This window comes from Cebus imitator, unplaced genomic scaffold, assembly GCF_001604975.1.
Source record: "Cebus imitator isolate Cc_AM_T3 unplaced genomic scaffold, Cebus_imitator-1.0 Scaffold218, whole genome shotgun sequence".
NCBI lineage: Eukaryota > Metazoa > Chordata > Mammalia > Primates > Cebidae > Cebus > Cebus imitator.
This window is the reverse complement of record NW_016107533.1, coordinates 1,556,739-1,569,640: the sequence shown is the minus strand read 5'-3', so window position 1 is coordinate 1,569,640 and position 12,902 is coordinate 1,556,739. Positions and strand designations below refer to the sequence as shown.

At 35.1% G+C, this 12,902-nt stretch overlaps 1 protein-coding gene across 12 annotated transcripts in view; it reads left to right on the top strand.

Annotated features, from left to right (window-relative positions):
- FAM135A (family with sequence similarity 135 member A) overlaps window positions 1-12,902 on the top strand; it is a 147,963-nt gene that overhangs the window by 114,069 nt on the left and 20,992 nt on the right. For 11 of the 12 annotated variants that reach the window (XM_017549426.2, XM_017549418.2, XM_037746039.1 and 8 more), the window contains 4 exons: window positions 1,495-1,586; window positions 2,100-2,197; window positions 4,605-4,756; window positions 6,513-6,623. In XM_017549426.2, the coding sequence (XP_017404915.1) occupies window positions 1,495-1,586; window positions 2,100-2,197; window positions 4,605-4,756; window positions 6,513-6,623 (453 nt within the window). The remainder of the gene's footprint in view (window positions 1-1,494; window positions 1,587-2,099; window positions 2,198-4,604; window positions 4,757-6,512; window positions 6,624-12,902) is intronic. The other variant, XM_037746036.1, reaches the window with a different exon arrangement.

Here is a 12,902-nt window from a genome sequence, read left to right as displayed (position 1 = left end):
TAGAGATGGGGTTTCACCATGTTGACCAGGATGGTCTCGATCTCTTGACCTCGTGATCCACCCGCCTCGGCCTCCCAAAGTGCTGGGATTACAGGCTTGAGCCACCGCGCCCGGCCTTAATTTTCTTAAAGTACTCTCATGATGAGCAGATATTATCATTCTTTGGTCTTCCAGAAAGTCAAGAAGCAAAATGCCTTGAACATTCCAAAACACTGTTGCCTTGAACTTTGCTCTTAAATGGTCCATTTTCGCTTAGACTGGATCACTTCCACCTCTTGATAGCCATTGGTTTGATTGGGCTTTGTTTTCAAGATCCTACTGGTTAAACCATGTTTCATTTCCTGTTACAATTCTTTGAAGAAATGCTTTAGGATCTTGATACCATTTGTTTAATATTTCCATTGAAAACTGCTCTTGTTTGCAGCTGATTTGAGTACAATGGTTTTGACATCCATTGAATGGAAAATTTTTTCAACTTTAATTTTTCAGTCAAAATTCTGTAAGCTGAACCAGTTGAGATGTCTAAGATGTCAACTGTTGTTTGTGCTGTTAATTGTCAATCCTCTTTAATTAGGGCATGAATAAAATGAAGTTTTTCCTCACAAATTGATGTGGGTGGTCTACTGCTGTATGCTTCATCTTCAACATTGTTTTTTCCCTTTTTAAAACGAGTTATCCATTTGTAAACTGGTGATTTCTCTGGGGCATTTCCCAATAAACTTTTTGTAAAGCCTCAGTTATTTCACCATTCTTTCACTGAAGCATCACCATAAGTTTGGTGCTTGTTCTTCAATTTTAACAGAATTCATGTTGTTTGATAAGGGTTCTTTTCAAACTGCTGTCTTATCCTTCTTAGCACCTCAAACTAGATTCTGTTCAGACATGTTATAACAAATTTGTATGTGTTGATTTTGGTATGAAAAATTTTTGAATCACATAGGTTTTTTTTTTTTTGTGATGCATTTTCCATGAACTTTTGGAAGAACGCTTGTGTTTTATATCTGTATTGTAAATATATGTGTAGGTACCTTTGAGTTAAAAGTATTAAAATAAACTATTTTAGATATTTAAATGGATTTTTATTTTTCTCATTCTGTTCCGGTATTACCAAAGGAAAGGCAACAGACTAAATCTAAAATGCATTCACAGTTTGCTATATGATTACCTAGAATGGTGATGCTAAGGCACCATTTATAGCTACTGTAGCCAGCAGTCACCAAAGTGATGTGCTAACAGTTTGATAAATACATTGTTAGGTAGAAAAGTGAAAGCATCATTATGACCAAAACCAGCTAAGAAACTGTTGAATGACATTGCCTGGCTAATAGAAATCAGCTTTGACATAAAAATAGGGAACTCTGTTTCTTAGTACATTGTCTAGTCACAAATGGCATAGGCCATAAGCTTGTCTCTAAAAACTGCAAAAATATATGATGGTGTACTTTGTATCTTTTACTTTATCTCATCCTTTAAACATCATTTTTCATTTTTTAGGAAACAGTGCAGATCTCCGATTAGTAAAAACTTACATTGAACTTGGACTGCCTGGGGGAAGAATTGATTTTCTTATGTCTGAGAGAAATCAGGTACAATATGACAGTGTTTTCAATAAAAACAAACATTTTTGTACCAGTTTCTACCTAAATTTTGGCCTACTACGAAATGCTTGTAGTAGTAGAAATAATTTTTATGATTTCTATGTAATTTAATATAAATGTATATACAAAGGAAATATATATGATTTAACTTTTGATTTATGATCTCTTCACATATGAAACAGTTCTAGAATTTCACATTTTCATGGAAATATTTCATTAATTAAGCTATTGTAAATGTCTTATGTTTCATACTGGTAGCGAGCTAAGCAAACAACTAAATAATGCAAGTATTTTAAGAACACTGAACCTTTTTTCCCCCCTAGAAATTTACTCTGTTTGTTCATTTTACTATAACAAATATTACACTGACTACCTTCTCCAAAAAACGTTGGACTTACGCGTATTTTCAATATCTAAATTAAAAATAATGTTTATATTGTTAGTTTTTCATGTGATTATACATATTCCTAAAATAATGTATGTGCTTTGCTTTTTTTTTAGAATGATACTTTTGCTGATTTTGATAGCATGACTGATCGTCTTTTGGATGAGATAATACAGTATATTCAGATATATAGTCTAACAGTCTCAAAAATAAGGTATCTAATATTATACAATTTATTTTTATATTTTTATGAATTATAGAAAAGTTAAGCAAATTTGTGGTAGCATTGTCCTATTCTGAAATATAGGAGACTGCAACTTAAATTAATTTACAGTGAAAAAAAGTAAAGATTTTAGGGAAAGATCATAGTATATGATTTCATTTATGATAGGTCCAAAAAAGCATATCTATAGAGAAAAGAAAGTAGATTATTGTTTGCTTAGAGCTGGAGAAGATGCGGGATGGTGGGGATAACTAAAAGATGTAGGATTTCTTTTTGAGGTGGAAAAAAGGTTTCTAAAACTGATTGTAGTGAGAGTTACAACTCTGTGAATATTTTTTAAATCATTGAATTGTATACTTTAAATGGAGGTAGTATATGCTCTGAGTTACATATATGTATATGAAGCAACAAAAGTACTTTCAAGTACTTTGAAAGTTTGCATACTTTTTTTTGTTTGTTTCTTTTTTTTTTTTGAGACAGGATCTTGCTCAGTCACCCAGGCTGGAGAGCAGTGGTGCCATCTCGGCTCACTGCAGTCTCAACCCCCTGGGCTCAGGCAGTCCTCCCAGCTCAGCTCCCCACGTAGCAGGAACTACAGGTGTGCACCATCATGCCCAGCTAATTTTTGTAGAGATGGAGGTTTTGCCATGTTACCCAGGCTGGTCTCGAACTCTGAACTCCAAGTGATCCTCCCACCTTGGCCTCCCAAAGTGCTGGGATTACACACATATGCCATCGTGCCCAGCCAGGTTTTATGACATCTGTTTACTTTTGAGAGTCCATTTTCAGCAAGCAATAGATGATGATTACAGAAATATGAGTTTTTATTACTTAATTAGATCTTGTTAATAGATGTAGGAGAGAAGAGTCTTTGTTTCAAAAAAGGTAGAATAAACTGACTACATTCATATCCCTACTAAGTTAGACAAAGAAGCTGGTTCTGTCTACTGTAAGCTTTTGGAAAGCTTGTTTTCAACTTGAAGTATAGGGAATAAGAAGAGAGATAAGCAGTTTTTACCTAAAGTCATTTTTAAAAACAGAATTCTGTTAAAATACGGGAGAATGTGCAGGTTTATTGATGGGAAGAAGACATTTTTTTTTGTTGTAATTATTCATTTGTGGTTCTTAAAATCTTGTTTAGCTTTTATTCATTTATTATTTTATGATGAGAAAAATAATATGTTATTTCAGTCTATTCCTCCTCAAAAATATTGTCTTTCAGGTTAGATTGTCAGTTATAATCAATTTTTTTAAGTGTAATCTGGTTGATTGTAGACTATTAACTACCATCAGAATTCCCACCCCCACTACTTTAGGAAGTTCAGTTTGGGAGGGAAGTTTGTCCTGAGCTTCTCGCAAGATATATTATCTGTAAGCTAGACAGCTTTCAAGCTCTCTTCTTTCACCTCTAATTGTCCCCAAGGAATACAATACCATCTATTATAAAATAACGGTAAGTAAACAGGCTCTTTTGATTTAAACCAGGGGTCCCCAAACCCTGGGCCACAGACTGGTGCCTGTCCATGGCCTCTTAGGAACTACACAGCAGTAGGTGAGTGGCATTGGGGCGTGTGAGGTAGCATTACCACCTGAGCTCCACCTCCTGTCAGATCAGTAGTGAGCATTAGATTTGTGAACCCTATTATAAACTGCGCATGTGAGGGATCCAGGCTGTGTGTTCCTTATGAGACACTAATGTTTGAAGTGGAATAGTTTAACCCCAAAAGCATCCCACAACTCCCTGTTCATGGAAGAATTGTCTTTCATGAAACTGGTCCCTGGTGCCTAAAATGTTGGGGCCCACTGATTTAAACTGTTTCATAATTAAAGTGAAGTGCTAGCTACATAAATATTATTCTTTTTGCATAATTGAAGATTTATAGTAGGAAAATGCACATATTTTACCTATGTCTTGAAAATATTGTTAGGCAAAAACTGTCCATCTTTGAAGTATAGACCAGAGAATAAGAGAAACAGATATATAATTTCTCCAAGTTGTCCTTCATAAATACAATTTCATCATTTTGTTTGAAATGATGAGTTAATAAGTAAATAATTTCTGTATGTGCCTAAGAAGGCAAATGTGTAATCTAATCATATTATTATCTTTGTATGTGTATATTTCTAAGCAGCTACAAACTATGATTAAAAATTTTCAGATTAATATCTTGTTTCTGTAAACACTTAAGTTCTATAATAATGAAGATCTTCTATACATTCTCACATTTTTTTCCTTCAAAATATGGTATATTATTTCAAAGTATCACCATACTTTTAAAACAGTAGAAATTATCAAGTTCTCAGTATTTCACATCCATTTTGTAGTGTATCAGCTTTGATTTTTGTTTCTAAAACTAATGCTGTGGGAAAAATGACTTTTTTTTTTTTCTTCTTAAAGCTTTATTGGACATTCTTTGGGCAATTTAATCATTCGTTCAGTGCTTACAAGGCCAAGGTTTAAATATTACCTCAACAAACTTCATACCTTTCTATCTCTTTCTGGACCTCACCTTGGTACACTCTACAATAGCAGTGCTCTTGTTAATACAGGTAAAAAGTTTTATTGTTCTGCATTAAAAATATGAAATTGGGAGAAAAATGTGAACTACGTATTTTCTGGTGTTTATTTTAGAGCCAATTTGTCACATACTGGGAATTTCATGAAACAAAAGATGTAGCTGAGTTTTCTTATATTGAGATGGTATTTGTCAAAAGTCACAAGAACATAGTTTTCATTACATTCTAAATATTTTTAGTAAAGTTTTATCTTATAAACAAACTATTTTGTACTCCATTACTTGAACAGATAACAAACACCTACATTTAATGTATTATAAACTTACAACATTTTATATAGAATATTAACTCTCTAATTTTGGTTCAAAAACAGTGAAGAGATATTATAAGAATATCATTTTTAAGAAGGTGATTCAAAATTTCTAAAGAAGTAAAATGAAAGTTAAGACCCAAATTTTGATTAGTATTTATATTCTCGTCAGAAATATTTGGTACTTTATTTGCCCTCTTTTTTGGCGGGGACAGAATCTCACTCTCACCCGACTGGAGTTCTCAGCTTACCACAACCTCCCAACTCCCTGGTTCAAGCGATTCTCCTGCCTCAGCCTCCCTAGTAGCTGGGATTACAGGCACATGACACCACACCCAGCCAATTTTTGTATTTTTAGTAGAGACGGGGTTTCACCATGTTGGCCAGGATGGTCTTGATCTCCTGACCTCATGAGCCACTGCACTTGGCCTTGATTTGCCTTTTGTTTGGCTTGGTTTTTCCCTTAGATTTTTATAAAAATGGTTTATAAGTTAGTCAGTTGATCCATTGTAAGAATAAATTATATTTAACTCTGTCTCTTTTCATGGATCCCTGAAAATCTTATTTCTATTTCCTTTACCACTTCCTTTTATTGACAAACCATCCATGTTTTCTGTATCCCATTTCAAGTTGGTCACTTAAAAATACAGCCAGTTCTAGACTTCTACAGTTTGAAAAAGAGGGAATGAGAAAAATGAAGTCCTTAAATAATGTAGAATAGAATCCAACATGAAAAGAATGTGGTACTTTGAATTGCATTCTTCACTAAACTTTTTCCCAGGTGTGTTTCCAGCTATCAGATTTAACTAATTAAAGGATCGTTTTCCCACTCTTTTCTTCCTCTGCTTCCCTGTCTAATATTAGAAGCAATGAAAATGGAAAGGAATATTTCATAGTCTTGAAAACCAGCTCAAGTGATTGAGACTTTGCTTAATTTCCTTAAGAGGAAGATGCATTTAAATGTGGGTTACTGATAATATAAAAAATATAATTAATATAAAACATGATACTCAGCTGTCATTAGAAAACATTAAACAATTTTTCATTCCAAGACATGATCCATTTGCAATTAGTCTATTACATCATAAACTAATTATCTATAGACTGATCATTCTACATAGGCATTTGACCTACTGTATTTGAAGTTTTTCTTCATCTGCTTCTTTATCATTTGAACAAATATATCTAAAGGTATAATTTTTCTGATTTGTTCTTCATATGCTATTACCTGTTTCAGTACTGAATGAAATAGAAATAGCAAGCCGTTCATCAATCACCATTAATTCATAGTTAACGTAAGCATGCATATTTATAAATGTTACCATAACATGGAAATATTTTCCAAATATATTTTTGATTAGCCAACAAAAATGCTGATTTAGGCAATGTCATCTTTTGAAGTGAAATATATATTATTAATCTTGGCATATGTTTCTGTATATTTCATTTCATACTTCTATATTATATATGACTCTCTAGGTCTCTGGTTTATGCAGAAATGGAAAAAATCAGGTTCGCTTTTGCAACTGACATGTCGAGATCACTCAGACCCTCGCCAAACTTTTTTATATAAGCTTAGTAACAAAGCAGGTAAGTGTATAATAACAGTTCGGAAAATATACATGTGAAAACTTTTTTTAAAAATAAGCATTTAGCAAATAAATTATCAACATGTCTTTCTAGTGATTAAAATAAAGTGTCAGTCTACTGTAATTTCCTAATAATGAAATGGCAAACTCAGAACTGAAACTAAGCAATTGAAACAGATTTCTTTAGTCTTTTTCACATGACTGTATTTCTCTTTTGTGAGCTACACAGCTACTTTAAATTGCCCTAGTAATTTCAGCATTTGTAATTCAGTGCCAGTTATGTTAGTCCCTATTTTTAAACCAGGTTTCTGCATGTTCTGTTCCCACCCTCTTCTAGCTGTCTCCCACCCCAATCCTCACCCGTTTTTATAAACTACCACATTTTTCTACCTTCATATTCATATTATATTATATTATAGGGCTAGCAAACATTTCTCGAAGTGTCAGAAAATAAACTGTTAATGATTAGTCTTTCTACTAGTCTTTCTACAGTTCTCACTACTGGATGAATCTTACTACTTATTTCTTACTAACTAATTATTAAATATATTCCCCATCTTGCATATATATTCCAGACTTTTACAACCTGTAGTTGTCAACTGCTACTTTGCCATTTTTACTCTCTATAAATAACCTTACTTCTGACCTTATGATCTCCCTTGATTCATCCTCACACATCTTCCCAACGTATTTTTTCCAATGTCCTTTGAAATCTTTGAGGGAAACAGACTACCTTTATCTTTAATTTCTTCAAAGAATGTTATCTCCACTTACTTCTGAAAGTGGAGATATAACTGAAACAGATTTTTTCCCCCTAACATACCCCATGTCTTCATTCCCCCTGGCTATAGAGTGGAGTTTGGCAAACTTTTAAAGGGCCAGATAGTAAATATTTTGGCTTTGCAAGCCATACAATCTCTTTTCAACTACTTAACAGTACCATTGTAGTATGAAAGCAGCCACAGAAAATACTGAAACAAATGAGCATGACTGTGTTTCAAGCAAACTTTATTTATTAAAAACTAAAAACAGCAGTAACCAAATCTCGTAGGCCATTATCTTATTAATACCTGCTATAGAAGCCTAGTTTCTCCTTTACTAAGTACCACCTAAGGTAAAGAAAATAGTACTCTTGCTTTCCATTTCTAATTGCAGTCATTGCTCCTCCATTGTCTTATAAAACCACTTTATTTGAGGCTTGTACCATCCAAGCTGTGCTACCGTCTATTCTTCTTTAATATGACGACCTCCTGGTTATCCCAGGAGGATAAAAGACATTGACAAATGTTTGTAACATGAATATGTTCGGGAAAAGATTCTCCCCGTGTATCTTAACATACTTAGTCCTGGAGTCATTTTTGGTAATTTGAGGAGTCAACCCTTTAGATAATTCATTATGCAACAGAGTGCCTTTCTCAACTCCAGCGTCCCTCCATTCCACTCCATGTTGAACTCATACCCATGGCTACACTGTACTTCTGAAATTTCAGCCAACGTTCCATTCTGTTACTGTGATGTCTTATTCCTTCTTTTTCTCTCACTCCCTTCTTCTCATCTGCTTTTTAGATTCATTATGATTCTTACTACATTTTCTTAAGTCCACCCTGTCCTTCATGGTTTTACTCCCTTCCTGACTCAAGTCTCAGACTCTGTGGATTACTATTGTCGTTCATGTATTACTTTTGTCATTCGTGTATTAATCTTTGTTTTTCTATCTTCATCATCTTGCAAATCTATATTACTGTTTTATACCTAGCCTTTGAGCTCTTCCAAAAAAGGTCACACAGACACACAGATTCAGCAGCACTGTAGGTTCATGGGGTCCCTATCTAGTTATCCCTACTTAGCTTCCTATCTATTTATTCCCTTAAGACACTCTCCCAAAAATTTTCCTCTTTCCTCAAACTTCTGATTTTTACAGTCATTTTCACCACTTCCCCCTTTTCTTCACTTTTCTTGTTCCTGTCTGCACCACTCCACTGAAGCTTGCCAAACCAGTGATCTCTTTTATTTTCTTTTCTTTGAACATTAAGAAATTTAAGACTACTGAAAATTCCTTCTTGAAATACTTTCCTTTCTCCATTTTTGTGGCATACACCTCTCCTGGTTTTCTTCCATCTTGGCTTTTTTCTGCTTCCTGTGTGGGCTCCTTTTCTTTCCTTGCCCCTTTTTGTTCTTGTGTTTTAGCCTCTATCTTCTGCTCTTCTCACTCTGTACGTTCTTCTTGGACAGCATGATTCCATATCCATCTTTACCATTGGTAGCTCTCAAATATTAATATATATCTCTAGCTTGTCCTCTGTGTTGTGCTCTAGACTTCTACACCTAGAGGTCTACTGAGCATCTTCATGTAGATGTCTCATGGGTGCTTCAGATCTGGTGTTTTCGGACAGTGCATCTGTCCACTTTGATTACTTCTCTGGATTCCACATCTACAGGAATGGCACCACCATCTGCCTAGTGAGAAACTTAGAAACTGTTCTTGACTCTGCATTCTAATTTACATCCCATATCTACAGAATTACCAAGTTTTGAAACACTTAGCCTTCTTAGTGGCTGATGGATGCTGCTTTTCTTCTTTGCCACTGCCTTAGTTCAGCCTTCATCACTTTTACTTAGATTATTGTTCAAACTGGTTACCTTGCCACCTGTATACCCCCTTCTTCCTAATCTCACTTTCTCGTTAGATGAAATGATCATCCAATGAGGCCATAGATTATATTGAGCATCTAATATCAAACCATATTGGTTCCCTTTGAAAATCTTTCATGATGCTTTTTGGTGTTCACAGTGAGGTTTAGATTCTGTGGACAAGAACATCAAGCCTTCTATAATCTGGTCTCTGATTCTGTGTTTTGTTTTTATCCTGTTGTCACACACAGACACACACACACACACACACACACCCTTTGCTGTGGTCATGCTATTCATGATTTTTTATTCTTTGCATTCTCTTGTGTTTTTTGTATCACCCATTCCTCCTCATGTGCTTACCCATCTTTTCAGAACTAATTCACACACACGCACGTGCACTTACACACACACACACAGCCTTTGCTGTGTATTCATGGTTTTTTATTCTTTGGAGTCTCTCATGTTTTTTGTATCACCCATTCCTCCTCATGTGTTTACCCATCTTTTGAGAACTAATTCTGTTTATCTTCTAAAATTAAACTCTAATGCGACCTGCTATCAAAAGCTTTTCTTGATGCCCTATCTGATTTAATGTTCCTCTACTCTCAGAGTACTCCCTATATACCTGTGGGGTTCTTTGAGACAGGGTCTCACTCTGTCACCCAGGCTGGAGTGCAGTGGCACGATCATAGCTCACTGCAGCCTTGATCTCTTGGTCTCACGCAGTTCTCCCACTTCAGCCCCTAAGTAGCTATCCCATATATACTTTTATGTCCACAATCTTGTGTCTCCAGGACTGATTTCATTAATGAATTTCAATCCTCATTTGCCTACCAGACATCTCAATTTACATATCAAAATAAGTATGTCTAAAACTGAACATACTGTCTTCTTCGGCCACTTCTCCTGTTGTCCTTTTTCTTTCTCAGTTACTCCTTTGAGATACCTTAAGGTCATCTTTGACTGACTTTACTTCTTTGTCTCTTATGTCTCAAAATTTTTAATATTATCTCTGAACTTCCATAGCATTATATATCAACCTTTTACCATATTCATTATAGTATATCTCATGTCAGGTTTTTTTTGTCTTAATTTTCTTTAGTAGGATCTGTCATGACAACTCATTCCCATTTCCCACATACACATTCAGTATGTACCTTAGCTCTTCTAGGGTACTTCCATTGAATTAACAAATGAATGAATGATATTTTTAATATTCAGTATTCAAAACAGTTCAAATATTGTATAATAAGGTATAAATGTAACCTATATATTCAGCAACCGGTGGTTCCAAGTCTGAAGTTATCAGAATTTGTGAACTTCAGCTCTGGCCATTTAAATCTACATCTCTTTTTTTCCTCATTCCTGTCACCCCTGTCTCCCATTCTACTCTTGAAATATTTTATATTAGTAGACTTAGTTATTGAAAATAGCACTTCTTTTGAGCCCTGTTTAGCTTTTTCAGGATTCTACCTTGAATGTTGTTCATAATATGAGAAAGAGATTTGAGAATGATTATTGCATGTATTGTCTATTATTAGAATCAGTGAAAGGAAAATTATAGATTGGGTTTTATAATTTTGTTTGTAATGATACAAAGCATCAATGGTAAGTTTCTTACAATATACAGAAATATATACTTGAATGATAAAATTATAAGATATTTCTACAAAATCAAATATGGCATATGCTTCTCATGTGGGAAAAACAAAATTAACTAGAACCATTGTGTGTAGCTTTCATACTACTGCTGCTAACAGGTTAGGAAATGTGTGAAAGGCAAAGCTGAACATAAATGTTTCTGAACATAAAAGTCTGTGTCTTTATACATCATTAAACAAAGTAAAATCTAATTAGAAATAGTAATAGCAATGTAAGAATATCTAAACTGTAAAGAAAATATAACTAAATTTTTACAATATAGATTCCATAGTCCATGGCCTTCCACATTTCCACAGATATGTGGGTTATTAAGTTTATAATTATTAACAGAAGTGAGCAGATCTTTTGTAGCTGAGTTGTTAAGAATTAGTTCAATTTTTTATTTTATATTATTAATTTATTATTTGCCTTATAATATATGATCTCATTATACTAGGCTAAAATTGTTAAGAAATAAATTCTGACATCACACATAGGTATTAGTTGTAGTTCAAACACTGACTAGACTACCTAACTTAAATAAACTCCAGTTTCCTTATTGGTAAAATGAGAATAGTATCACACAAGATTATTAAAATAATTAAATGAGATAATATGTGTAAGGTGATTCTTTAGAGTCCAAAACTTAATAAATGTTAAATGGTTAAAAAAATGAAGAAGTGACTTAAGTAAAATAATACTAGCATCTTAGGCTGGGTGCAGTAGCTCACATCTGTAATCCCAGCACTTTGGGAGGCTGAGGCAGGTGAATTGCCTGGGCTTGGGAGTTTAAGACCAGCCTTGGCAACATGGTGCAACCCCAGCTCTGCAGAAAATACAAAAATTAGCCGGCATTGTTCATGTGCACCTGTAATGCCAGCTACTCTAGAGGCTGAGGCACAAGAATTGCTTGAACTAGGGATGTGGAGGCTGCAGTGAGCCGAGGTCATACCACCATGGGGGATAGAACCAGACTTTGTCTCAAAAAATAAAAACAAACAAAAAATGTCCACTAGTGCTGGGCACGGTGGCTCATGCCTCTAATCCCAGCACTTCGGGAGACTGAAGCATGTAGATCACCTAAGGTCAGGCGTTTAAGACCAGCCTGACCAACATGGTGAAACTCTGTCTCTACTAAAAATAGAAAAATTAGCCAGGTGTGGTGATGGGCACCTATATCCCAGCTACTAGGGAGACCGAGGCAGGAGAATCACGAGAACACAGGAAGCAGAGGATGCAGTGAGCTGAGATTGTGCCATTGCACTCCAACCTGGGCAACAAGAGCGAAACTCTGTCTCAGAAAAACAAAAAGCATAACTAGTATTACAGATTACAGAAATTGACTTTTTACATAATATATGTCTATTTTAGGAAAAATTTTTAAATTGCATTTTAGGTTTTGGGGTACATGTGAAGAACATGCAAGATTGTTGCATAGGTACACACGTGAAGTGTGATTTGCTGCCTTTCTCCCCGTCACCTATATCTGGCATTTCTCCCCATGCTATCTCTCCCCAACTCCCCACTCCCCACTCTCCCTCCCCTATTTCCCCCTGAGAGACCCCAGTATGCGTTGCTCCCCTCCCTGTGTTCATGTGTTCTCATTGTTCAAAACCCACCTCTGAGTAAGAACATGCGGTGTTTGATTTTCTGTTCTTGTGTCAGTTTGCTGAGAATGATGGTTTCCAGGTTTATCCATGTCCCTACAGAGGACACGAACTCATCATTTTTGATGGCTGCATAATATTCCATAGTATATATGTACCACCTTTTCCCTGTGTAGTCTGTCATCGATGGGCATTTGGGTTGGTTCCAGGTCTTTGCAATTGTAAACAGTGCTGCAGTGAACATTCGTGTGCATGTGTCCTTATAGTAGAACAATTTATAATCCTTTGGATATATACCCAGTAATGGGATTGCTGGGTCAAATGGAATTTCTGTATCTAGGTCCTGGAGGAATCGCCACACTGTCTTCCACAATGGTTGAACTAATTTACACTCCCAC